The sequence below is a fragment of the Trachymyrmex cornetzi genome, unplaced genomic scaffold (assembly GCF_001594075.2).
Source record: "Trachymyrmex cornetzi isolate Tcor2-1 unplaced genomic scaffold, Tcor1.1 scaffold1342, whole genome shotgun sequence".
Classification (NCBI taxonomy): domain Eukaryota; kingdom Metazoa; phylum Arthropoda; class Insecta; order Hymenoptera; family Formicidae; genus Trachymyrmex; species Trachymyrmex cornetzi.
Window position 1 is genome coordinate 57,104 of NW_017295920.1, and position 27,572 is coordinate 84,675.

General features: G+C 39.8%; 2 protein-coding genes across 2 annotated transcripts in view; both read left to right on the plus strand.

Moving 5' to 3' along the window:
- The window catches only part of ed (hemicentin protein echinoid), a 32,593-nt gene extending 25,523 nt beyond the window's left edge, over positions 1-7,070 (plus strand). Inside the window, exons 2-7 of the mRNA XM_018522522.1 lie at positions 672-2,130; positions 3,814-5,042; positions 5,675-5,843; positions 5,968-6,146; positions 6,354-6,629; positions 6,909-7,070. Of these exons, the coding sequence (XP_018378024.1) occupies positions 672-2,130; positions 3,814-5,042; positions 5,675-5,843; positions 5,968-6,146; positions 6,354-6,629; positions 6,909-7,063 (3,467 nt within the window). The 3' untranslated portion in view covers positions 7,064-7,070. The remainder of the gene's footprint in view (positions 1-671; positions 2,131-3,813; positions 5,043-5,674; positions 5,844-5,967; positions 6,147-6,353; positions 6,630-6,908) is intronic.
- Positions 7,071-15,450: 8,380 nt separating this feature from the next.
- Positions 15,451-27,202, plus strand: LOC108770806 (formin-2). Its single transcript, XM_018522524.1, has 12 exons — positions 15,451-15,526; positions 18,238-18,725; positions 19,016-19,439; positions 20,477-20,686; positions 22,203-22,273; positions 22,358-23,636; positions 23,774-23,895; positions 23,993-24,280; positions 24,418-24,955; positions 25,542-25,795; positions 25,858-26,015; positions 26,854-27,202. The coding sequence occupies exons 2-12, from the start codon at positions 18,315-18,317 to the stop codon at positions 26,888-26,890; spliced, it is 3,792 nt and encodes a 1,263-aa protein (XP_018378026.1). The 5' UTR covers positions 15,451-15,526; positions 18,238-18,314; the 3' UTR covers positions 26,891-27,202.
- Positions 27,203-27,572: the final 370 nt, after the last annotated feature.

The window sequence follows — 27,572 nt, forward strand, 5'->3', positions numbered from 1 at the left end:
AGCTTGCAATGCGACTAACCGTAGCTGGCGACGAATCGTTTTCGCCAGTTCATTATTTCATAAATGCGACACGGCGCGAATATCTGACGTCTTTCGCGTCGCTAAATGCCAGTGTATTATTCTCTCACTTGCTTTAATCATGCTTGGTACGCACGGACTCGTCAACAATCAGTATTGTCAACGCTGGCGAAACGACACGCAGCTTGGCATTAATTGCGTAAAAGGTGAACTCTCAGTGGGGAGTCGGTGAACCCAAAAACTAGGTTGGTTCCTGACAGGCAATTTGTATTGCCATTATCACGGTCCCACGCAGTAGCGTTCGAACGCTGCTGTTCGCGCTCGCGAATTTATTCCGTCTTAATGGAAAATGTGTGTACGAGCGAGGCTGTAAAGCACGACGATGGAGAGGCCGATCGATTCTTACACATCGAGCGTCTCTTGCGGTCGATTTCCTCATCGGGTCACCGGGTTATCGGGTTACTACGACGCGGATCGATTGTCCGTTAATGCTGTCACCGCCTACAGTTATAATGCATAAAATATATTATATAAAACGTATGTTAAAGAAAGAAAGAAAATACATTCATTTTTTCCTCGTTGGAAGTTGTTTTTGAAATACTAGTCGGTTTCGATGTGTTTGTTGTTGCTTTAACAAACTCCTTTTGTTTCAGCACCTATCGGAGCGTACACTGACGAGACACAGATGGACACACATGAGGGCTCGACGGTGCAGTTGCAGTGTCGATTCCCACCACCGCGGGAAAACGTCACGTGTTTTTGGCTGACCCACACGAATAACAATCTCGACAACGCGGCGATCGAAAACCGCTCGTTGTCGCCAAACTACAAGGTTTACATGAACTTGCAGGAGGGCCGTTACGACCTGCAGATCAGGAACGTGTCCTACGAGCGTGACAACGGCAAGTATGAGTGCAGAGTGAAGGTCAGTAGCACCGGCGTCGACCTCCACAGGAAGTACATTACCCTGACGGTGCTGAGAGCGCCGGGTCAGCCGATGATATCGCCGACCTCTGCATTAGCCACAGAAGGCAAGATACTGGAGCTGGCGTGCAACACCATCGGTGGCAGTCCCGAGCCAGAAGTGAGATGGTACCGTGGCAGCAATACCACCCTGCTGCACACCGGCAAGACTCTGATAATCCATCCCACGCGGGAGGACGATCGGGCAATTTTCCGGTGCGTCGTGAGAAACCGAGCGATGCGCGAGGGTGAGACCCTGAACGCTTCGGTGACGCTCGACGTCAACTACTTCCCACGCGTGTCTGTTGGCCCAGACAACCCGCTCAAGGTCGAGGTGAACGGCACCGCGATCCTCAAATGCCATGTAGATTCGAAACCGAGGGTCAGCATGATACACTGGTGGCGGGGCGGTTCCTACGTCTCCACCAACTTCGAGCATGTGATACCTAAGGTGACGCTACAGGACTTTGGCACGTACAACTGCCAGGCGGACAATGGACTCGGTAGGTTGGTCGAGACCCCTTTGACCCTGGACGTGCTCTATCCACCCACAGTGTCCATCGAGGGCGACACTGTCAGAGTAGCTGATGTAGAGGACAGCATAACCGTCCACTGTAACGTGTCCGCTAACCCGATGCCGTCCGTGATCGAATGGCTGCGGGACGGCCGACCAGAATTTAGGCAACCAGGTTCAATTCTCCGATTGACCCGTGTCACTTCGGAACACGCTGGTAACTACACCTGTCGCGCGGTGAACACGATTTATCCTACCGGCGGCGAACGCAGGAACCATTCAGCCTTTTCCACCGTGACGATCCGAGTGCGGCACAAACCTGGCCCGGCCAGAGTGACTCCGGATTCGCCGGTCGCCGTTGAGGGTTCGCGGGTGATACTCACGTGCATGGCCAGTCCAGCTGGTTACCCCGAGCCACAGTACAAATGGTGGAAGGTAGGCGAGGGTGGCTCGATTCAAGTGCCAGCACCATCCGGCCCGAAATACGAAATCGACTCGGTACACCTTGGTAGCGAGGGTACCTACAAATGCTTTGCCATCAACGAGATCGGCATCGGTGAAGCCGCGTCGGTAAACCTTACCGTTCACCAGCCGCCGAAGATTCTCACCAAGTTGCAGCCCCATGTCACGAGGAAGTAAGTAAAAAGAATCCTGTATACGTAATTTTTCCAATACAAGTAAAATATATATACAATATTAAAAATCTTTATTTTGGATCGCATATGTGAGAAACACAATCAATACTAGAAATTTAAAATGTCTATTACGGTCGAAGCTGGATCTTCATTGCTTTAAATAATTCAATCTTGAATTACTTATATACACTATATACGTATTTGCAAATATACCATATTGTAGTCTTTTCAAACTGCGCGCCGAATTGTTTTTCTGGACTATAAACGCAATTAAAACTACTCTAGTAATCGCGAATTAAATTGACAAGCAATTTAATAATTTAACGCTATCATCAAGCATCATATTATAAAGATGTTAAAATCACAAATATAACCTACAATCAGGCTAATAAGAGTCGACGCGAGCGGAGGTGCGTTAATTGATTTTCAACAAAGTAAATTTGTCAATCCATATGGTGTATTGGAATCATCTTTATTTGAATTCTTGAACATTTCGATTCTCTTTGGAATCTTCATCAGCAATCATCTTACAACTACATTAGATTTCGCGAACATTCGATATAGAGTCACTCGCAGGTTGCCAGAACTGTAGTGTTATCTGTTTAATTCATATATATAAGATGTTGAATTTTTTACAATAATTCAATCGAGAAACTCACCCAATCGATCGCAATCGAACATCTTATATATATATATATGAATTAAACAGATGACACTACAGTTCTAGCAACCTGCGAGTGACTCTGTATCGAATGTTCGCGAAATCTAATATAGTTGTAAGATGATTGTTGATGAAGCTTCCAAAGAGAATCAAAACGTTTAAGAATTCAAATAAAGATGATTCCAATACACCATATGGATTGACAAATTTACTTTGTTGAAAAATAATTTATGATATTGTGCAGAATCAATTTATTGTTCAAGTCCAACAAACCGAATCGGCGTGCAGTTTACAGTACTAAAAATGTATTACACACAGACACTCATATATATATATATATATATATGAGTCTCCCCGTAGTTGTCGTTGATGCTTCCACTTTGTATTCTTAACGTGAAAAAATACAATTCGCAACTAATTAGGTTTTACTTAAAATCTAAACTACGAAGTTAAAATAAACGTTTTGACTGTGGATTTGAGTCCTTTTCAGTGTGGAAATTGTACAAACTACCATAGAATGTTCCTTTAAAATATCTCACTTTTCGAACCAATGAAAAATTTGATTGGTTCGAAACAAATATATTGGAAACAAATATATTGCAAATTGCGATATGAATAATTATTGTTTGATTTTTAAATATTCGAACTCTTAAGCTTATATTCAAACTCTTTTTGAAAAACTTGAACATTTTTAGAGACATGTTCTTGCTGCGCACTTTAGATGTTTCATTCTACATGCAACGAGAAATAGCAATTTATTTCCCTGAGCACAATTTACTTTTTGCAAGGCCGTGACGTATTTTCTTTATCCACTTTGTCCTTTAATCTTCAAGTCATACTAAATGTCGTTGATGCAATTGTAGAAAGTCTGTGGACTTTACGTTTCTTTTACTTACGCTTTCTTCTACATATTTCTTCCATAAACTATGTGCCACTCGGCGAAGTACAGTAAAGTCGCTTCACGAGTATAACAAGATATATCTTCCGTTCTAATAATCTAACGTTTTCTTGCTTATCTTCAGAGTCGGCGAGTCGTCGTTCCAAGTATCCTGCGTAGCGCAGGGCAAACCGCGGCCTAGCGTGCGCTGGCTGAAGGACGATCAAGAATTAACGGCCGACGAGAGGCTCTACAAAGTAATTACGACGGCGTCGGAGGGCCATGGTAACGTAATAACCGTAAATTCCACGCTGAGTTTTCTGGGTCATGCTCGTCCGCAGACCGATGAAATCGTGGCGGGCGATCGCGGTAAATACACCTGCGTCTTCGTGAACGAGGTGAAGAAAGTCGAGTCTACGATGATGCTCAAGGTGGAGCACGAGCCCATAGTTCTCCATCAGCACGGCAAAGTGGCTTACAATCTCCGAGAGACCGCCGAAGTTGCCTGCAAGGTTCAAGCATGGCCAAAGCCCGAATTCCAGTGGAGTTTCGGTACCAATGCCGCGACTCTTCAGGGCTCCTCCAGCGACGGCCACTACGAGATTACTACCACTAGCGATAACTACGATGCGTATACGTCCGTCCTAAGAATGACCAACATCCGCGAGTCCGATTACGGTGACTACACTTGCCGCGCTGCCAATGCTCAAGGTAGTGTCATGTCCACTATCAGATTGCAGCCTAAGGGAGCACCAGAAAAACCAATCAATATCACCGCCATGGAGATCGGACCCACATATGTCGCCCTTTTGTGGCAACTGGGTTTCGACGGTGGCCTGCCCATCACAAAGTACTTTGTTTCATATAGAAGAGTGGCCGGTGGTGACGAAATAGTTGCGCCAGACTGTGCGCCTCCTCGAGGACCGATCGGTCAATGGCTTGAGCTCGATTGTCGGCGATCGAATCCGTGCAACGTGACTAATCTGGAGCAACATCAGACTTATACCTTCAAGGTGAAGGTCTATAACACCAAAAACCATTCTGATTATTCTGACGAAGTAACCGCCACCACGGCGGTAGCCAAAATACCCACACCGCTTAGAGTTAGCTTCGATCCGGAAAGTAGCACGCTCGCTATCAACGTGGGTGCCACATGCTTGGCGTTGGTAGCATCTATCGAAAAGTTCGACGGAGGCTCGGATAGTTCATGGCGTATCGTCGACGAGTGGCCCCTCGAAGTTCTTGGAAGTACGCCTACTCAAAGAGAGGGAGTATTGGACGATCCTGAAGCAGCCGACTCGGAACCCCGACTGAGAGTTCGGTTGTGCCTCAAAGCCGACCGGCAGAAATGCGGTGAATATGCAGAAGCCGAAAGTAAGTAATTTATTATTGTACAAGATAATTAAAGAGAAAAGGATCAATATTCATAAATTTATTTTAAAACTTACTACAGTTTCTCAATTATTAGAAAATTGCATTATTAATAAATTTTAGGATATAATAATTGACTTACTTAATGTTATATATTGGTCAATTAAAATAAAAATATTAATAAACTTAATAGAGTTAAGATCTCATCACATTAATTCCTTGAAAAAAATTGTCTAATAACAAATAAAAATATGTTTTAAGCGTGCTAATGCTAATTTAAACCATGTTGAATAATTTCTGCTACTGAAAATTTCCATCAGACAAAAAATATTTCTTCTCACAGTTTATAAATACAAACTTTTTAAATAATTAACTTTGAAAGCAGTTATTTTTCAATTTAATAGACGTTTGTGCCAGTTAACGGTTATATTTTCTCTAGCTTATTAATAATACAAAAATTTTTTTTAATTAACAAATCGTGTGTTTTAAAACGATAATGACTTAAACAAACAATTTTTAATAATTATTTATTTTGTATAACACTATAAAGACATCGTTAGATATTTGGAACGGATTTATTTTAGAAATTGTATCTTTATCGAGAATTTACGCCCATTAAACATTCTTTTTCTCAGTTGGACCTTCTTACATTGCACAAGCTGGTTCTCTCGGAACGCCAACTTTAATCGCCCTGATAGTGAGCGGAGCAGTTTTTCTTCTGTTCGCGGCCTTGTTGTTATTGTTTTGCCGATGCCGGCGAAAACACGCGACGAAGGCGAAAGATTACGAAATGGACACGAACGCGTAAGTATTCGAAACTAATGCTCGTTGTAAGTGGAGAATAACTTAAGCTAGACAGTATGTCGCATCGCATGGCTCGAGTGTAAAAAAAGGCACGGCCCATTGAATTCTTTCCTTTATTTTGTAGCGTCCGGCCGAGCCTCGTAGCAGGTAACGGCCAGCAAAGCCAACCACCGCCACCGTATTATGCCGAGAACAAAGCACTGGAACACAGCCTGGATCACGCCTTGGCTTTGGAAGATTCAAAGACGCCCGCTTATTCACAGTCTGGATACGGTTATCATCAACCCAATCACAATATCAACGGTAAATGTTGCGGAAAATAGTTTTCTCGCAAAAAATGTTTACAGGTTTGTGAAAACCTGTTAAAGGATGCTTTCCACAAGTATTGTTCTGCCTTTGTTACTTATGAAAAGATAGAACGATGTTTGTTTTGATTTGTGTCACTAAATGGAAAGCACCCAAAATGTGCAAAAAAAAAACATTACACGTGTCTTCTTCGATTTTCCCCAGGTGTGAACATGGGCTACATGGACAACAGTTATTCAAATTCCAACAACGGCGGTTCCGTCAATTCACAGGATTCCATATGGCAGATGAAATCCGCCGCTGCGAACGGCGTTAACCAGCCGTACGACCTCGCTGGATACGGTACCACGGAGTCCGATTACCCCACGCACCCTCATTATCTCCCGCAGCGAGAGGATTACAGGGAGAGCCATAATCTGAGCCGGCAGCAGTTCTGCACGGAGCCCTTTGCCACCGTCGTCAAGTCTCAGAAACACGTCGGTCGGTATTAGCCTTACGATCGTTTCACGTGACTCCCTCGTCCAGCTCGCCTAGCTTCTAATGACAGTCCCTATATTGCCGGTGTGCGTGCTAGGTTGCAGCGTTATAGATTATATCGTACGTTACATCGATCTTCTGCGGCTACACTACATTGTTTCGCGGTGCCTCCTCCACCTTCGGAGAGACCTCGTTTCATCCTTCCTCTTTCCCCGTTGCCCTCTTCTTCCGTAATCTCGTAATTCCACCTTCATATTAATCGTCTGTTATATCTTCGTACAGATTCGCCTTACGACGTGTCGGGTTTGCCGTACCAGGAGAATTACGATGAGGACACGAAGCCGCCGCAACAACCCAGCCTCTCGTACGACGAGAGCCTCGAGTCCGGCTACTCAACGCCGAACAGGCGTAGGATCATCCGGGAGATAATCGTTTGAGACCTGCCTACCGGCTCACGAGCCGGAAACACGCGTACCACCTGGCTATAGCAGCAGGCCCCCGTTTGCCATACGGTGACGCAGCATCGTCCGCATCATCTCTATCACCGCCATCGCCATCGTCACCGTATGGAGATCGTCCTTGAGAATCCTTCCGTGCCGCCGATCGCGACGGCCGCGACGGCCGCGACGGCGACTTCACAATTGGGTCTTCCGACGCATCCTCCGCACCACTTTCCGCATCGCGCTGCATACGACGTAGGTTTAGGACATAACCCGTCGTTGTTGCCTGCAGAGGACTATTATGCGAGGAATCGTCACGTGTATAGTGGTCTAGACGGCGCTCCGACTCCGGTGACAGTTCGGCGAATCGACAAGTCTGGTTTGCTGGAGATCGCGGAGACGGATCCCGTCACGTATCCGCGGCCTTGCGTGCTCACTGGTGCGGAGGACGTGACAGCGCGCGGCCTATCGTTACGGGTCGATCGCTCGGGACTTTTGGAGGCTGTTCCCGAAGCTGCTGATCAGCCGGAGGAAAACAACGGTGACATGATGACGAAGCTGCTCGACGAAGTCGCGGGGGTATCGCGAGGAGAAACGTTAAAAGTGGATGCCGATGTGAATCCTTGCTTGTTCGAGGATGGTTGTCTGCTGGAACGGCCATCATCCTTGGAGGGGCAAGCCTGTCCGGACGAGGTCGACGTGAGAGCCCGTTCTGCGGATTTCAAGGTGCTAAGCGGAAGCCCGCGAACTCAACTCGACGTTTCCAAAGCCACGGAGAGGCTATCGCATTTGGCGTTCTCGCCCGGTCCTTCTCTACGCCATTTCCGAAACGATCCTTCGAAAAGGTCTCCGTTGACGACTCGTGACGCGGATTCGGCCCGTGATCTACGGAATCAAAGATCTCCGGATTTTGCCGCGACGTATACTGCCGCTGGTTTCGTTTCCAAAAAACCTGCCGATTCGTCGCAGAGTCCAATTACACGCGAACGATCGCAGGTAGGATGTACAAAGAGCAACGTTGATCCAGCGTCAATTGACTCGGACGTTCCGGCGATCGACACGATCAAAACATCTCACGAATCGTTGCTCGCGAGAGGAAGCGCGGTACAAAAGGACGATCCACCAGGAGAGGAGAGAGCCGAGGCGGAAGGATGCGAGCACACGACCGTCGAGAGTCTCGAAAAGGACGAGGTATCGTTCAAAGGGTCCAACAAACTTCTCGACAATGACAATGTCCAGACGCTCAGAGTGATCATTCTGTCGGAACAATTGTGAAAGTGACCGTATTCGAGTGCAATGATTACAGGCATGTTATCATTATATGGCGAGTGCTGGTAAATGAACCAAGAGTATCGGAGGACACCAGGGATATGGTCTTTACGAAGGAATTTACCAACCATCGACAAGGAGGGCAGTGTATCCTCTGCGTGATTCACCGTCTTTCCTCGTTTATTTTATTTATCGACTTCGCTAACATCTGATTTTAAGCAATTAAGACTGTCTAAGAAATCTATTGTTTACATTGTGTATTTTTGTTGAACATTAATCGCTGTTTCAAACATTTTTCGAAAAGTCGAATTTTGTCATTTAAAATTCATGTTCAGACTCGTCTATTTAACTGCTCGAGATTGATTATTTTCTCGCTAACGCTTTGAATTCGGCTATTTTATCAATATTTTACAATGTTGTTGATTCAGACAATTAACTGCCATCCCGAATTCAATGCGTTAATTGTTGTCCGTTTAATTAGTCAATCTCGACGCGGCCCACGAGAACATTATCACAGAACATTATTTTGTTAAATGTACGATTATCACGATGTTCGTTATTTTATTGCATTTACATTTGCTTTCTGTGTTGATTGCGGATATTTCTTTCTATATTTTTATAAAAGACGCGTGGAACTTCTCGTGAGACTGCGTCCACGAGCGTTCTCCGAATACGATGTTAAAGTATCGGGACACATCAATTTCCGGCCGCTCACGCGAGAAAAGACGTCGTAAGTATAAACGGGAAGATATATTTCAAGAATGAGGGCAGGTCGGACGGAGAATCTCGCGAGTTCAATCTTCAGTGACGCGCAGAAGCTGTTTGACTACCGCCTATCAGTGAAGACTCGATGCGGCGTTCGATGTATTTTATACTTTTATATACACAAGTGTGAGAGGATAATGCGCTGTCTTTTCGAACGACAAGAGATTGCGGTTTACCGTAACCGCGCCAATCGGTTTTATTATATAAATGTATCATTCGCGGAGCGATTAACGCTGCCGGTTTTGTAAGTACTAGGCGTAGCGTTTATAAGTAAAAAATGTATTCTTTCGCGAAGAACAGTTTTTTTTCATCGAGATCGGCCGCGTCGTGCAGGGCCATCGGGCTGAAATCGGCGAGACGATCATTTCGACGTTATCTACCTTGTGACGGAACAATCCGGATAACTCGAACGGTCTGAGCCGAACATCTGGGGGATGTCTTGGACTGTCACATTGTCTGCCGAGAGAAAAATTTTGGTATTTGTGACCATAATTACGTAGTAAAATAATTACGATTAGGAGCGAATTTTGTAATTATTACTACTGTATAATATATTCTTATTATGTTTATAATACAATAGTAATTATAATAATAATTATAACTAATTTATAATTCTATATACTAAAAAGAATATATATAGTGGTCCCAAAAAACGATTATAATTTATATTATAATTTATATAATCGGTACCATATTTTTTTTTCGTATATAAAATTATAAATATAATTATTACCCTGACATTGTAACAGTAATAATAATAAAAAAAAACGTGCTTTTAATCTTAATATTTTACTACGTAATTATAGTTATAACGTCATAAGTACCAAAAATTTTTTCCTTACAATTAGTGAAGGTGACGGCGCATCGAATGTTTATCACGTAATTGTAAATACTCGATCGAGTTTCCTGAGGTACTTAACACAAACGTAAGAGCATATAATGCTCAATGATAATTGTATTCACGCCGCCAGTCACGAGTTGGACGCGACGAACTCAGACGAGGAGCCGAAACGAAATCTCGACGACAACGAATTTCGCTGTTTCAGCCCGCGACACTTCGGACTAACAATAGACACTAAATGTATACACTTTTTTTTACGTTCGTGCAAGTTCTACGCGTCACTTCGTTTTATGGTTGTACGCGACGTGTAGATGTTATGTGCGCGGCGCCTTTTGTTGAATTTTTATCCCCTCCCTTCCCCTATTTTTTCCTTTCATTTATATATACATATATATATCTTTTTTTATTTTTGTATCGTCGATCGAACGCGCCGGTAAAGTTTCGTTTCCCTTCGCTCGCGCAACACACGTGAAAATATAACAGAACGGAGCACAACGCATTTTACTGACAACCATATTAGGATGATCGATTGTGACATCGTATTACGTGTCAGTATATGTTCCACTTTCTGTCGTACATTTTTACGAAATACTCTGTAGCGTGATAGATTGTAAAATGACCGTCTCGGTCACGTGTTTTCCTTGGACAAAATTAAAGACACTATAACAGAGTCTAGCCACGAGCGATTTTGTTAAAAATATTGTTAAAGAGAGAAAGGCAGAGTTGGGAACATTACTTCATAAGAATAACACGTTATCGTTATCGTTATTTAGAAAGTAATGAAGCGTTACTTTTTTGTAATGTTAAAGTAAGATATTAGACTTAAAAATTACGTTATTTAATAATTAATATTAATTATGAAATAAATATTAAAACTTAAAAATTCTAAACTAGTCTCTATATAACAAGCTTCTCTCTTTATACCAAATTTATATTTAGCAAATCTTCAATAATTTTGTATATTAATTTTTTTATTTTTTATATATGCTTATCTTTAGGAAATTAGACTGTAATTTACACAAACGTAGATTTTTATTAAAATTTGTATTAAACATTGTTTTTAAACATTAACGTTGTTATTAGGAGTGCATTCCAATATTCACTGCCAATACTGAAAATTTATGGTTCATGTTACATATATATTACAGATTTTTAGTATTGATATTGACTACCGGAATGCAGTCTTAAGAAATGAAGTACAAACATTTTTCAATATTTAAATTTCTATTATGAAATATTTCTAGCCAACTATTAACACTAATGCGATTTAAAGCATAGTTATAAAGATAATAACAGATGAAACTAACGATAAAAGTAACGGTTGAATTCGTTACCGTTAAATATAACGACATTACCGTTAAATATAACGACATTACCGTTATTATTATAGACAGAAAAAAGTAATGATCGTTACCGAAAAAAATAACGAAATGGTAACGGTGTTATTACCAGTCTTGGAGAAAGGTACATATGTATACTTTCTCCTTGTATATATACTATCTCACTCTAACTTACACTGCCTTTATACACTGTTAAATATCAAAAAGGAGTAATGGTAACCCAATCTCTTGAATTAAACAAAATTTGGTAATTTTAACTTTTATGTGTGATTTTGTCAAAATCCTGTCAAAACGAGAAAAAAGGTATATTTATGTGTGTGTGTGTGTGTGTATATATATATATATATATATATATGTATGTATAGTATATATATACACACGCTGTCTCACTCGAATTTATACTGTTTTACTCTATACACTGTTACATATCAAAGCGCAGCAATGGTGATCCAATTTCTTGAATTAAATAACATTTTGTTATTTTTTAATTTCTATGTGTCAAAAATGTAGATCAATCCATTTCTGTTTAGTTTCAATGTAACCAACGTGAACTAAATTTGAGATAGATTTAACACATTTCTTGAATTGAATTATTTAATTCATGAAATGTATTAAAGTCTCAAATTTAGTTCACATTGTGTACTTTTAAACTAAACTTCATTGTTTCAGTTAAATTAACAACATATTGAATTGGAACAGTGGCGACTTATAGAAATTATTAAAAATAATTCAAATTGAGTGTAAAATTTGACAGATATGAATTTAACAGTGTAATCTTAATTAAAGTGAAACAGTATAAGTTAAAGTGATAGTAAATATACAGGGAAAAAGTATATATACCTTTATCTGTTATAGTATTTTGACAAAATCGCTCATGGCCAGACTCTGTTAGACAAAACGAACGTTATTCGGACCAAGCCACGTTAACTCTTCTTCGCCGGCCGCGTTTCTCCGCATCCGATCCTTCCTCGTTTTTGTCATATCTTCTGCGATTCTGCGAGGGACGGTAAACGCAGTGACTTGGCCGCGCGTTCGTTCGCATATCGTTTTGTGATCTCATTTGCTCGTAATGCAATCTTGGAGACATAGCGGTCGGACGATCGCGTCTCAACCGTTGCGATTGCGCGTCCGCTATTGCGGATCGACGTACAACACTGTCGGCTCTGTGTGGCCATTAGTCCCGTGTACCACGACGTAGGCGTAATTAGGAAAGGGAGAGAACACACAAATACTTTAAGTATATTCCACCGAAAACGATGTCGTGCTGCACGTACAACGCGATCGTAACGAGTCTTGTTGGACGTAATCTTCTTCGCTGATTACTTCGCTAATGAAATACGACGGTATTTATCAAGCGTGGGGCTCGGTCAAGCCATTACTGTCCGCTCGGCAGTAATATTTTTATATTTCCTTTTGCTATTCGTCCCGATTTTCCTCTTTGACGTATCTTCTCTCTGCGAGAGAATTCGCTCTACTGACGTTAATACGCTATCCAATATTGAAATATTCTATTTTATATATTAAAAAAATATTTGAACCTTTTTCTCTCTCTCTCTCGTTCAGTTTTTGCAACTGCATTTTACTAATTATTTACGCTCTATCTTTTTCTCCTAATCTCTTTTCATCTCAATTTATTTAATTCAATCACCTTCAATTAGCGTTTATTATTAGATTTACATACATCCCTTTCACTTGCTCGCGCTATGTTACATTTTTTATCGCTCGCTCTTTAATAGTTTACCGATGACCGATGTATGAAAAGCACGCTAGAAATCTCCTACTTCCATGTCTTTCATAGAACGAAAGTTACGCGTTAACGTTAGACGTTAACGCACATGTCGCGTCGCGAGACGCCGGTACTATTCAAGATAAATGGAATCTATTCGTTTCGGCACAATTACTCAAGGGACACGAATGCATCCACGGCTATGCCCCTCGGTTCGGATGCCACGTAAATTCTAGCCGCGATATATGAGGCGAGAGAGGCGGGCTACGGAATGGCAGACACGGGGCGGGACAAGGCGAACGGAAAAGGAATGGAGAAAAAGTAGTCGACATATTTTTGCACAACGAAAAATCGTAGAGGGTACATATACGTTAAACACGCGTATGTAGGGTTAATAAATTTCAGGAACGCCAACAAGACCGTGTTCGATCGATTTTCGCTACCTTACGCGCGAGGAGAACGAGAATTACCCTGAGATTTTGTACATAATATATAGCGAGGTGAAAATAGAGTGCGATAGAGGGAATGTGTGTGTGTGTGTCTGTGTATATGTGAACGTGCGGGTATGCGTGTTACGATAAAAAATATGAAAAGAGAGAAAAGGAAAAAAATAAAATGTTACGTTATAAGATGATTGTAACGAAGACGAGCAGCTAAGTTGTAGAATTTCCCTCGAATAACGTCGCTCGCCGAAGTAGCTGTAAATACGAGAGGACGTACGTTTCTCTAAACTAATTAAAGTAACTCTCCCCAATGTGAAACGAGAGGGACGATCGATTTATCTCGTTCGAAGTCGTCCACGTGCTCGAAGTCGGATACGCGTATCCGGGATGTACGAATGATGAGCTGTCTCGAGCGGAAAAACGGAATGCCTACGAGTGCCGGATGCCGGTTGAGACGATATTAGATCCTCACGGGGAGATTCCGTCGACTTTTGCCGGTGAGATCGGTTTCGGGAAAATCGCCGAGCCTCCGTGACGATCCGGTGCGCACCGTGTGTCACGTGCCTGCGTGCGGCTGCTCGCAATATTAATTAATAGCGCGCGTACATCGCACGCATGTTGCGTCGCGCGCACGTGCGTGCACGCGTTGCATCCACGAGAGATCCGTATAATTAATTAATACCCATCATAGTTATGATATTATAATGAATTATTATTTGTACAAATTTTATGTTGCAATATAAAATAAACGATGAAGCGACGATCTGCGTCTTCGATTCTTTCCTCTCATTTTACTCTCTCTCGCGAGTCTCTTGTTATAAGTTATAACTCAAGAATTGCAATCGTTTTATTTGCAAAAGCTGCAGAGAGTTCTTTGAATAAATTTTTTCAATCTATATTTTTTAATTAGAACGTTTTATAATGTCTTGTTAAATCAAAAGAGAAAAAGGAACAAAAAGGAAATGGTATGCTGTTATAAAAAGATTATTATAATGAAGACGTGCAGCTAAGTTGTAGAGTTTCTTTCTAATTACGTCGCTCGCTAAATTAGCTGCAAATATGAGGATGCACTTTTTTCTGAATTAATTAAATAGCGCCAGCCGGCGCTTATAATCAAATATATTTTTTAATTTCACTCATACAGCACAGGTCATTCCAGCAATACTGTAGTAACATTGCAATGACATACAGTCTTGGGCCACAGGTATAAAGCACCCTCTTTTTGTTTTATTGCATTTTCTTGGAAAAAGCGGTAATAGAAGCTAAAGGAAAACTAACAAAATATTAAAATTGTTATAAAAATGACTATATTATTTTCCAATGAAATTGCTGTGGCGACTCGCCACTAGAGGTCCACGGGACTCACTCGGTTCGCGTAAGCACCGCGCCGCGCGAATTCCCTTTAAATAGAATATCATTCTGGATTCATTCCAGGCGTCTAAGGCAAGTCCCACACTACATCGCCTTACTGATGAGTCTAGTAATGTGGGACCAGGACGAAACGCTGCGGCCGACCACAAAGCTTCGAGTCAGGCTTCCTTAGTGGACATTTCCACATTGCAATACAGCCAAGGCTGTATTACAATGTAAGCTTCTGTGTTGCAGGTGGTATCTCGAAAGTTTGCGTCTCGACGTATTTTGAGGAAAAGTTCGGCGCCAAACAGTTGGAATTTATGGAAAATCGAGTCCCAGATTCCCGCGTGCGATTTATATCACAAGGAATACGAACTATCGAGAGGTAGCCGTTTTACCTTCATCGACCTCCGCATCGAGACATCGACCTCGTGCGCTCGATTGGCGCGAGCTTGCGCCGTCCGTGGCTTTCTCCCACTTTGTGCTAGATAAAACGCTCTAAGGCTTTTCACCCTGTGCGATATCCCTTGTTTCCCTCGGAAACCGAGGCGATATTTTACGTCGCGACGCGAGCGGCCGGTGAAAAATGCGCGGGGCGGCACGTCGCCGGGAACAATCGATAACGGACAACATGCAAGCTTCCACTCTTTCCAGTGATACGCGCGAGCTGCACGATGCGACGTGTAATATGTTGATGATGCTGTCGAAACGCGAGAAAATCAGGTAAGAGGGTAAGAAACGAGCTCCTCTCAGCCGTCGCGTCGAATTACACGGCACGCTCTTCTTATTGTTAGCGTTACGATAATAGCTGCTCTGACGCGCGCGAGGCTCTACCGAGCATGCTCGGTAATCCATGCTTCGAAATCCTGACAGTGATTTTAATTCGTTATGATAGTAATAATGTTACGAAGCCAATAATGCTACCTATGGTAGTAACATCGTCGAGCTTTCTCAGTCGAAGCATCGGGTATCTATTATAAATAATATCGATAGATGGAATCTTCTTGTTAAATATTCCTTTAATATTCATATTAACTATCCTTTGTTTTAACGAGTGTAGAATAAAACGAAAAAATCGGAATATTTTTATATTATTTTATAATTTAAAAATCCTGAAATGATTGATTGTAAAGATAATTGTGTAAGCTTGACGGTAAAATATTTAAAAAGTTATTGCAATCTTTTAATTAATAGTTAATTGAAAAATTAATTTATAACAAAATTAATTTGTAATTTTTTAAGCTGATTAATTTGTCTAATTGTAAACTTACATAATTACTTTTGAATAGAACTGTCCTCAGTTTACCGAATAATACCGAATAATGCCGAAGAATGCTTCTATTATTTCCTGTCCTTGAGGTGTTCCTTGAAATTGATTTTCCGAGGTATAATAAGAGCCGAACAACGTAAAAGCATCAGTGGTACGGCATTCTGGTCGCGTGACCGACGTCACCACGTGGTGTATCGAATCGCTACTCCGAAGTCGTCGTTTTTCGGTGCTGCAAAAACATTACGTGTATCTTTTGTGTGTGAGGTAGAAAGGAAATTTGGTTTATTAATATTCTGTACATTATCGATAGTATTAATATGCAACATGGAGAATAGAAGATTTCTTCAAGAAAAATATTAGTAACAACGATCGAGATAAGCGAGACGATAATTATTTATTAATCACGAAAGTAAAATAAATGTTGTACCGAGGAAAATATTGGAGCATTATACTGATTATAATTCAAGCCTAAAATCGTATATCCAGTTTTGCGACATCTCTTTTATGAATCAAGACGTATGAAGAATGTTGTGAATATCCGTGAAAAGTCTCGTTTCACTGGAGAAGTTATCGTCAACAAAAATGTCCGGATTTCAATCGCATCCTACAGTCCAGACTTCATCTATGCACCGTTCTATTCATACATATAGATGTAAGATATCGACAAAAGTTTATTTTACTCGACGTAGAGACCCAATCCAATCAATTCCATAATATTCTGTTAAATATATTTTATCTCGTTAAAGAATGTATTACTTATGTCAAATTTCTTCACCTTTAGATAACTTTATCCAAGAGATACCTCCCAGAATACAATGGAGATATCTCCTGGATAAGATTATCCGCAACTTATCTGGAAGTGAAGAAATTGGGCATTAATCGTCGGTAGAAATGTTTACGATCCTTTTTTTATTTCGAATACTACGGAAAAATTTCAGATTTTCTCGTATCTTATCCTATTGAGAAAGAAATTATCACTTTATCGTGCTAATAATCACGTAAATCCGTGTAAAAGTTTTCGCTTTCATTTTTTCCCTTCCGTGGTGAGATTATTCGATTAATCTCAAAAGTTCAAGATAATAATAGTTGCCAATGACACCAATGTGCCCCAGTAATAACAGATCGATCGTGTTATACGGGCATATTCACAGTCAGTGTTCAGACGATAGCATACGCCGCGTGTCGTTGTGCCGTATCGCTTGGTTACCGTGTGTGACATAAGCCATAAGGTGTATTAATATTAGCACTATCAGTATATCCGATTACTCAACGATATCCAATTATTGAGGTAATTCAAGATCAACCTGACTCGAACAACATCAATTTACATTTGCTGCTCAAATTATCTTTCCGTGTACTGCTTTAAATATTCAAGATCTCATTTAATGCTAATCTAATCTTGACATCTACTTAATTAATATCGAAGATTCACACTAAATATAGAAAATTTCGACAAGAATAGAATTATTATTTATGCATTTTTGTATGCAATTATGTTTCATTTATGTAAACAGCTATTCGTGTTTGTCTTTAATTCTGTAATATGTCGAGCAATTCGAGTGAATCTGTAAATTAAAATTAATTCTTTTCTTTTCCTTCAATTAATTAAGCTCTAATTTATCCTAATATAAGATTTCAGTGCACAATTATATTAATATTTCAGCTTTAGCCACAAATCCCCATAAGTTGACGTAAATCTTTTACTATACTAACGAAAAATAAATTTAAAAAACTGTTTTATTGAAAAAAAAAAATTATTTTTATAACAATTTTTATATTTTGTTAGTTTTTTTTAACTTTTATTATCGCCTCTTCCAAGAAAATGCAATTGGGGGCGCTTTATATTTAGGGCTAAGGTCGTATAGTTAGCCAAAAATTTAGTTAACTAGAACTATTGTTAAGTTAGCTTAATTAAGTTAACATAAGGTCTTAGGCCCAGTTTCACAACTCACGATTAACTCTTAACCGAGGTTCAACTTATTTCTCATCTTTTTTCAATTCTAGAATTGAAAAGAGATAATAAATAAGTTGAACCTCGGTTAAGAGTTAACCATCAGTTGTGAAACTGGGCCTTAGACGTATGATTGTATTATTGGATTCAAATCATCGAGCGGATCGGACAAATTGGCGAGGTAGTGACGAATATTCGTGTTTGCTTTCGTAGCGGTCGACGCGCGGCGAGAGAGTTTGAACGACGACGCCGTGATCGCGGGTGTCGCAACTCCCGATTATCGACCACGGATGCAGGCCCACCATGGTCAAGGCGCAGCCGCGACCCAGGCGCGGCCGCCGCGATCAAAGCTGTCGGATTTCTTACACCTCTGGGTCAACAACATCCGACTACTTTACTCCTGGGGCAACCTAGAGAGCCTGACACCACAACTGCCCAGCACGATGGGCAATCTACAGAGCGATAGTAAGAAGAAGCAGAAGAAGAAGGATGCTGCACCACCGATACCAACGTCCACGTCCACGGATGTCGAACCCGAGACGATCGAGGACCAAAGGAAGGAGAAGCGGGACCAACCGCCCGCAGTTCCGGAAAGACGTGATGAACCTCATGAGCCGATCAAGATCAGTTTTGAGAAAGTGCATACACCGGGTCATGTCAAAAGACCGGCACCGCCGCCACCAATGGTGGTGTTATCCAAGGTATGTATTTGGTACCACCTTTTTCTCTCAAGATGGATTAGTAAATTATCGATTGGATGAGAATTTTTTTAAAGACAAGGTTCTGTGAGATGTTTCGTATAATTTAACATACTGAAACATATCTATTAAAGTAAAATAAAGATATATAATTTGTCTCTAATTTTTCATGAGAAGCGCAATGCAAAAAAATCGAAATGTCGATCGAACGATGTATAAGGAAAGAAATTTCATGCTTTGTAGGTGTCTCCGCCTTGAGTAATAGTCATAGTGTAAAATTGTTTTGTAATTAGGACACGCAGGAGAGTGTAGAGCCTGAATGTCGCAAAGATACTGTAATAACAGCGAAGCCATGCGTAACAACGACGGAGTCTTTCCGCTCAAGTACCACGACATCGACGACGACACCAGCTCAGACACCGACGACACCGCAGACGACCCAGCTGCCACCATTGTTGGTGACCGATTCATGGCGTTTGGCGAATAAGAGCTTAATCGTTACGGAAATGCCGACGCCGCCCAGTCAGGAATCCTCGAGCGATAGTGTCTTTACTGATCCCGGAGAGCTTACTATGAGTCCGGTCACGGCAGGCACGAGACTAGAAGTGATGAAACGTAAACCGATCCTGGAGACGATCGATAGTAAGGAAGAGAAAGCTTCGTTTATAATCTCGAAGCATAAGAAGATCCATCTCTCAGTGATGAGTCCCCGAATAAGTGAGAAGGATTTTATTAACGCTTAGTACACACAATAGATCATTCATATCCTGTGTATTTTTTTTTTAAATAATACGAGAAAGAACGATTGTTCTAAAATATCTGGAAGTTACAGATATTGATCTGAAAATAATTTTATTAGACCATTAAAATAATTACGTAAAATGCTTAATCCTCAGTACTCACAAAGGGTTAGTGTAACCCCCTCGATTTTCATAGTTCAGACATTTTTTTCCGATTCCTTTTCACTTATTGCAAAATATCTTTTGTGTTACGACATTTTAGACTTTCTAACTAAAAAATTCTTTTTTTTTTTCAGTCTACAAACGGTAGATTAAAAAAAAATTATTTAAAATCGATGCACTACAATCTGAGATACAAGCAAAAGAAAATGCTGGGTTACAAATACTCGGATGTGGGTAGATAGAGACTTTTTTGAGATGTAGGTACTGAGGGTTAAGGGAATAATGATCTCTATTCTTCCTTTTTTTTTTAATACACAACCTTACGGATATTTTTTAAAGATGTTAAAGTTATGTAAGAATCACTTCATAATTTCTGCATACTTGTAAAGGTGATGAAAATTATTTCAGACACGAACGACTCATTATGTGTAGTAATGGATTGAAAAATTATCGTATATTATATCAAAGATTAATTTTGTAATTGCACACGTATCTTCTTACGTAATTTTGCAGAACTATTAACATGCTATTAAGAGATTAAATAAATCGACGATGACTCATAAAACCGCGTGTAATAGTCTATGCAATATGGATAAGTAGGTGTTAAAACATAGATTTACGATATTATCGGTATAAACCGTCGTATCTTGTATATGATACGAAGATAATCTTTTTTAAGATTGGCTCATTTTTCACTCTTTAGAGTGAAATTCCACTCCAAAGAATCTGGAGAGTAGATTTTCGGTACTATATATTCTTTAGTAGTGAATAGAACGCAACCTATAATAAATCAATGTGACTCACTCGCTTCCGGTTTCATTGACGTCTCAAACAAAAATGTTTCATTTCTAGGCAAAACATCGAGTGAAAAGAATGCGGTATCGGAACCGAGTTCGCGCACTTTACAGAGGCGACACAGCGTCTACGTAGAGTCTTCTGCAAACGAAAATAGAGTGCTAAGAAGAGTGGCTAGTTTGACCTTGGATCGAAATAGCGCTAAGAAGAAAAGAAGCTCTAAAAATATCACCTGCCAAAAGACGGATCGCTACAAGCGATTCGAAGGTGAGAGAAATGAGCGATCGAGATTGGGATTGTTGAAAAGAGACACATCACACACAGCAAATGTATCAAAAATACATCTTAGAGATATCTTAAAGATATATTTGGGATATGCGATATCTTTAGGATATCTATCTGATGTATTTCGGAAATTTTTGCTGTGTGGGATGTCGCAATTTTATAATTTAACGATAATTAATCTTATATTAAGAGAAGAGAACTTTTCAAAGATATGAGTTTTCTAAAGGGTTCGGATCTCGCATCGAAAAACCGGGGCATAAAAATGATGAAGCACTTCCAAGATAGGACACTTTTATAGCTCTTTATAGGTCAGCGTACGACCTAGAAGTCGTCACACACTGACGATTGCGAGTCTAACGCGAATCTTATCTCGTGACGGAAGAGAACGCGCGCGATAACATTGCGAAGGGTAAACATAGCGGTATACCTTTTGCTCACAGTGACATAACGCACGAGAGACTTTTGCGAAAAATTGAGATGTTGTAAGACTGGTGGATAACGATAAATCGGCACAATTAAGCAGAATTTGACGATAAGGATAATCGAGTTCTTTCATCATTGGTGACGTATCGATTAGGTATTTTCAGACGGCCACCAAATAATCTGTATCATTCGTGGCCGAGGTTATAGCGAATGATACGCGCGAATCAAACACGCTTGTTTGCCGATAAGTCTTATCGATGGGGCGGTTCGCAGGGTTCGGTTCGAATTCTCGTGTTCTCTCATGCCTGTCTGCGAGCGAGATGCGGCAGTTCTATGCGGAGCGCCGTGGTAAAATATCCGGAGTGGAAATAAAATTTGCGGTATGGTTGCGAGATGGAGAAGTGTCTAACATCCTAATTCGAACGGACGCGAAATTGAAGAGTGATCATGAGAAAAAGACAAGAGCGCCTTTACTTTCGCACGTGTACGACGCGTGTGTGTACATTTATGTGTGTCAACATCGCCGTTGAATACAAAAAGATATCTAACACAGCGTAACTTTTTAAATTGTAATTTAGCATAGATGAATTGATGATTTCGGCTGCTTCAAAAAGATTCCTTCACAATCTATGGCGTAATTAGAAGTTTTCTATTAAAAGTCATACGTTGTTTATTGACACTTTTATATAATATTCTCTTAAAAATTACATTAATGATAAAGCGATTAGAAGATAAGGTATATAAAAGAATCGTTCATCTTGAATATAAAACGAGATAAGAACTACACTTTGATAAAGAGTCCCGCGTTGCTTTCATAACATGCATTATTAATTAGGATGAATCGCAAATTCATAAAGATATAAATATCATTAATATGCTCTGCTCATATAAAGCTTAAAGTTGAAATAAAACTGCTCGTTCAGAAATTTAATTAATACTCGTGAAGGATTCATCAAGTGTTAGCCAAGAGAGTAAAAATATTCTGTGGTTTGATCGAAAAAAATATTCGCCGAGCTTTATCGTAATTTGAATAAAAAGGCTAATCTTATATTTTTTGTATTAATGGAATTTTCAGAACAAGAACTGCCAATTTGTTTGACCTCTGCGCTACCAGACAAAGGTGCGAAGAAAAACTTTACGTCCATGGTAAGATCCTGATTTCTATTCGTTTGATAACAATCGACATATCCGTCGTGATTACTTACTTTTGGAATGTCTTGTTTTAATCAGATAGACCGGACAGACATCTGCGCTTTGCCAAGTGAACTTCATTCAGCTCGAAAATCGAGCCAAGTCTGCTGTGAACACTCCATGCTTAAAGATACTTATTCATACGAGGAAGAGGTGAAGAAGCTGAGAGATGAAATCAAATGGCTGCGCGAGATATCTACAGACCGGCAGATAATCACTAAAGGCCAGTCTACTCAAACATCACCAAGAAGCATATCACCGGTCGATGAAAACGTCAGTGAAACAAGTAACTTAGATGCTGGATCATCAACGATCAGAAGTGACGTCACGAATCTCGACCAAGTTAAGATGACTCTTACGCTTCCCTCCACATCGATCGACATGGTCGATCGGTCATGCTTATCACATAGCAGTCAAGTAAACGCGCTTAGTGAAAATCCAGCGTCGTATCCAACGCCGTTACCACCTCCATTATCACTGGAAGCATTTTCGAAAAGCAGATCTATAACGACGTCTTTTATCCCACCGCCTCCGCCACCGTCATCTCCGTTTACGCTTGCCACGTCGGTGCGTGACGGCGAAAGGACAGTTTCAGTATCGTCGACAAAATTGATGGATGCTTCTCCTAGGATACCGACACCACCGCCACCACCTCCCCCCATGTCGGTGCAAAGTACTATGAGTACATTGCCATCCCCGCCGCCTGCCCCATCTCCACCACCACCCACGCCGATGTTGAATACTACAATACCTATTCCTCCACCTCCGCCTATGCAAGTCATCATAAGCGGGATATCTCCACCGTCTCCTCTACAAAATACGATACCGCCACCGCCACCTCCGCCACCACCTCCGCCCCCATTTCCGTTCAAACCGGTGCAGAACGATGAGATTGGCATACCTCCTCCTCCTCCACCGCCACCACCTATGCTTCCTCAAAGTGCAACGTGCGAGATGTCTTCTATGAAAATTACCATACCTCCTCCGCCACCACCGCCGTCTACGCCGATATTAAACACATGCGGGATACCACCGCCGCCACCTCCGCCACCATCACTTGCGGGCATTACTGGCGCGATACCTCCACCGCCACCACCGTTACCTGGAATGGAGCAGAATTCTATGACTGGTCCCCCACCACCGCCACCGCCTCCAGGTATGCCTATGCAGGATGGTATACCCCCACCGCCTCCTATTGGAGGTTCAGGTGCAGGTCCTCCACTACCGCCTGTGGCACCGCCGCCACCCCCGGGAGCAATGGGACCTTGTCCTTTACCCGCTCCACCGATCGGAGGATGGAACCCGCCGAGCAGAGCCAGTAGGTATCATGATTTAAAAAGTACAGGATACTCTCGATAATTCCTTTTGTTAATCGAGAGTACACTGTACACTCTTTTCGGCTTCAAGATTCCGATATTTCCACCGCGTAACACAAGTTCCTCCCTTTTGTTGTAGTTATGAGAAAGCAACCTTTAAATCCTGACGTGCCTATGAAACCATTATACTGGACGAGGATTTTGGTACCAGTTACTGCGGCCAGTCAAACTTCATCGAGTACTTCAGATTTATCACCACAGGTTAGCAAAAAATAAACACTGTAATATAATAAAATTCGCTAATGACATAAAATGGTGATTTTTACAAGAGTGGCTATTTTTGTGCTGTTTTATTTAGGTGCCTCTGTGGTTAGAACTTGCGGAGGAGGAGAATTTAAACATGAAAGAGTTCGCTAATTTATTTTCAAGGCAGGTGAGAGAAAGGAATCCGACCAAAAAAAATGAAGGGACACCTCTCAAAAGTTCTAAGATCCAACCTGCAAAAATATTAGACTCGAAACGCTCAAAGATGGTCGGAATCCTTGAAAAGAGTCTGCACATTGATTTTAGCGAGATCGAGAATGCGGCTTATAATTTAGACACGAGCGTGATTAGTTTAGAAGCGTTGCAACAGATCTACGAAATTGTGAGTAAACTGTGAGATAAAAATATAATTAAAAATGCAAAATATGAAGTATATATTTGCAAATACACTTTTTTTTTATTTTCTGATAGATTAATTTCAGAAAATTCCGAATCATTTTGATATTTTCTGATTTGCAGAAACCGACGCAAAAGGAAATAGAAGAAATTGCAGCTCATGAAGCAATTTTTCCGGACATTCCTCTCGATCAACCGGAATTATTTCTCAAACGGCTGTCCGGTATAAAGCACTTCTCCGAAAGGATAGCCTGCCTGATGTTGCAATCGGAATTCCAGGACGCGATATCATCAGTGTCGTATAAATTGAACAATGTGCGAACTACCTGTGATTTTCTGATCAATTCCGAGCCTCTAAAAAAAGTAATAGCGATCATATTGACCTTGGGCAATTATATGAATGGCGGAAATATGCTGCGCGGCCAGGCCGATGGCTTCGGCCTAGAAATCCTCGGCAAGTTGAAAGACGTGAAGTCCAACGTACCTGGCGTCACCTTGTTGCACTACGTCGTCAATGCAAAATTGTCCCAGGAAAAGGAGCATAATTTCGACGAGCTATTGCCTTTGCCTGTGCCTGAACCGGCTGACGTAGAAGCGGCATCCACAATCAAATTTGATGAGATCGCTAAAGAACTGGATAGATTGGATAGAGAATTACAATGTGAGTGTTACATATAGTATTATCAGTATTTTGTCAATCACAAATTTTTATATCTCTATTTTTATATTCTCTATGTTTTTATATTCTTTATTTTTATATTTTCTATTGTATATTCATTTTTTTGTTTATAAAGTATTATCTTACTTAAGGATTTGGTAAACATAAAATATATAAAGGAATGAACATTATAATTACATTTGTGTGTGTATGTCAGATTTCTTATTAAAATATTTGATAAAATTTACACACATTTTCTCCTCTAATTCATTTATATATCATTAATATTATATAAATAAATATATATAAGTTTTATGCACATTATGTAAGTTATTTTTGGTCCTTTTAGGCTCAATTCCACAACTTACGGCTTTAATACTACATACTTTAAAAAATTAAATTACTATTTACAGAAATAGTATTAATCCGAATTCAGATGAAGAAAACGGGTGCGAATAATGAAATTGTTGTACTCATTGAAGTAATTACTCTTTTTTGTATTTATTCGCACTCGTTTGCTTTATTTGGATCAGCTTTAAATATAATTCACGCAAATATATATACGATATATGAAATTAATTTGTTTTAGCATGTGCACAAATGTGTAGTACAATTGTGGAAGCAGATCCATCTACGTCCAAAATATTCAAAAAGAAAGTAGGTTCATTTCTATCAAGGGCGAATACCGAATTAGCGAGCGAAAAAGAAGATCTACTGGAGGCTAAAAACAAATTCAAAGCTGCTTTGAAGTTCTATCAATTTATTCCTAAAGGCTCCACCCTGGAGACTGCAGAACCTTACGACTTCTTTAATCTGTGGCTTAGTTTCTGTCGTGACTTTAAGGTATAATTTACAGCGTCTGAAATTATTGATCGAGCAAATTACAACAGATCAGTATTTTACAGGACATCTGGAAGAGGGAACAGCAACGAATACGAAAGGAACGACTGGAGGCAATTCGTAAAAAGTTCGAAAACAAATCCGATGTTGTAAGAGTAAAATTAAATCCGCACGGATTGAAAGCAAAACTACAAAAACTCACGCATAAGAAGCAGACTCAAAGGTAGTCTTGTCGAAATGTCCACAAATTAATGATTTGAAGTTGGACAGTTTATACGTATAATCATATTCGCTAAATTTTAAATTTCATAAATAATTCCATTTAGTACTCTGGTATTCACAGAGAAATTATTTGTATATAATTTCTAATTTATATTTATTTATTATTTTCGAGTTGAATCGAATAAGATGATATTATTAATATTGTGAAAAAAAATTTTAGTTTCAAAACGAGTAGACTGCTTTATGCAAACTGCATATATTATTACTATATAGAATATGCAAAATTTATTTATCTGCTCCGCCTACAAAAACTTATAAATTTTGCATTTACAAAATTATTTATTATGAAAAACGGCTTTTGAGAGAAAAATTCATATTGCTCAAAAATAACAAGTAATTTTAAATTTACATTTCAATATTAGTTATTATAAAAAAAAATATTGAAGGCACTTGAAATTCATGCAACGAAATGTGATCGGTTTCCAAGTATGATATGGATTGCCGATCGTGAAATATCCTTAAGCCCGTGTCACACTACCCATTGGAGATTGAGGATTGCGAAGTAGAGATTATTTCGACCAGTCAGATAATTAATTTTAATTTTAATCCGTTTTGTTCTGATTGGCTGAATTCTACTCTTTATTTTGCAATCTTCATTGTGTGTGACACGGGTTTTAAGTATCCAAACGATAAGAATTCTACGTTATATGCGAATATAGTTGTTACAGACTGAAATGTTAACAGTGCACTAAAACGACAATGTATACTTAAATAGACACGTTGTGAAATTTATTAATTATTAATATTATATTAAAAAGAATATTGATATTTCTTACAAGTATTGATAATCTGACGACAACTTTACGGGTATTGTGAACGCATTCCAATCTCTATATTGTTCCGAGCGATTTAGCAAGCGCATCGGAAAATGATGTTCAGTAAAAAAAGGCTATAAACAAGGTCTGTTCTTTTTAGCTGCACTTTCTTACGTTGTTTGCATTTGACATAAAATAAATGACACAAATCTTTAAAGAAAATTGTAGGAAGCTGCAGAAAAGGAAACTAAAGAGGATATACCTATATTATAATAAACGTCCATGATAATTCTAGAAGAAAGAAACTTTGTGCCTCGTTATACTACACATCTATATTTCGTCAGTTTTCATTACTCTGCGCTGAAGAATTTCATAAAAGAACATCGATTGTGATAATTATTGTTACCTATTTATTTATTTATTTATTTATTTATTAGTTAATGTTAATTTATGCTAGATTGTCATGGATTAATAAATAAAAGTGTATATAGAATGTTAATTATACGAATTATTGATGTTATTTAATAAAAGTTTCTTTATAAAAAATAGAAAAAATGTATTTATTAATATTTAAAATTTATATTGCACTACCTTTAAAACGTAACAATTTTCGTATCGCCCAACTTCATTATTTCAGTTCTCGAATATTTCCATTTTAATTTAATATCTAGAAAATTTGAGTATCATAAATTTGTTAAATCTATTTTAAGGAAAAACTTGTATCGTCCAAATACTGATTCTAT

Coding starts and splice junctions, on each gene's coding strand:
- LOC108770806 (XM_018522524.1), top strand. CDS start 18,315: ATGCAGGCCCACCATGGTCAAGGCGCAGCCGCGACCCAGGCGCGGCCG. Junction 19,440..20,476: donor AGTGATGAGTCCCCGAATAA/GTGAGAAGGATT, acceptor TTTCATTTCTAG/GCAAAACATCGAGTGAAAAG. Junction 20,687..22,202: donor TCGCTACAAGCGATTCGAAG/GTGAGAGAAATG, acceptor TGGAATTTTCAG/AACAAGAACTGCCAATTTGT.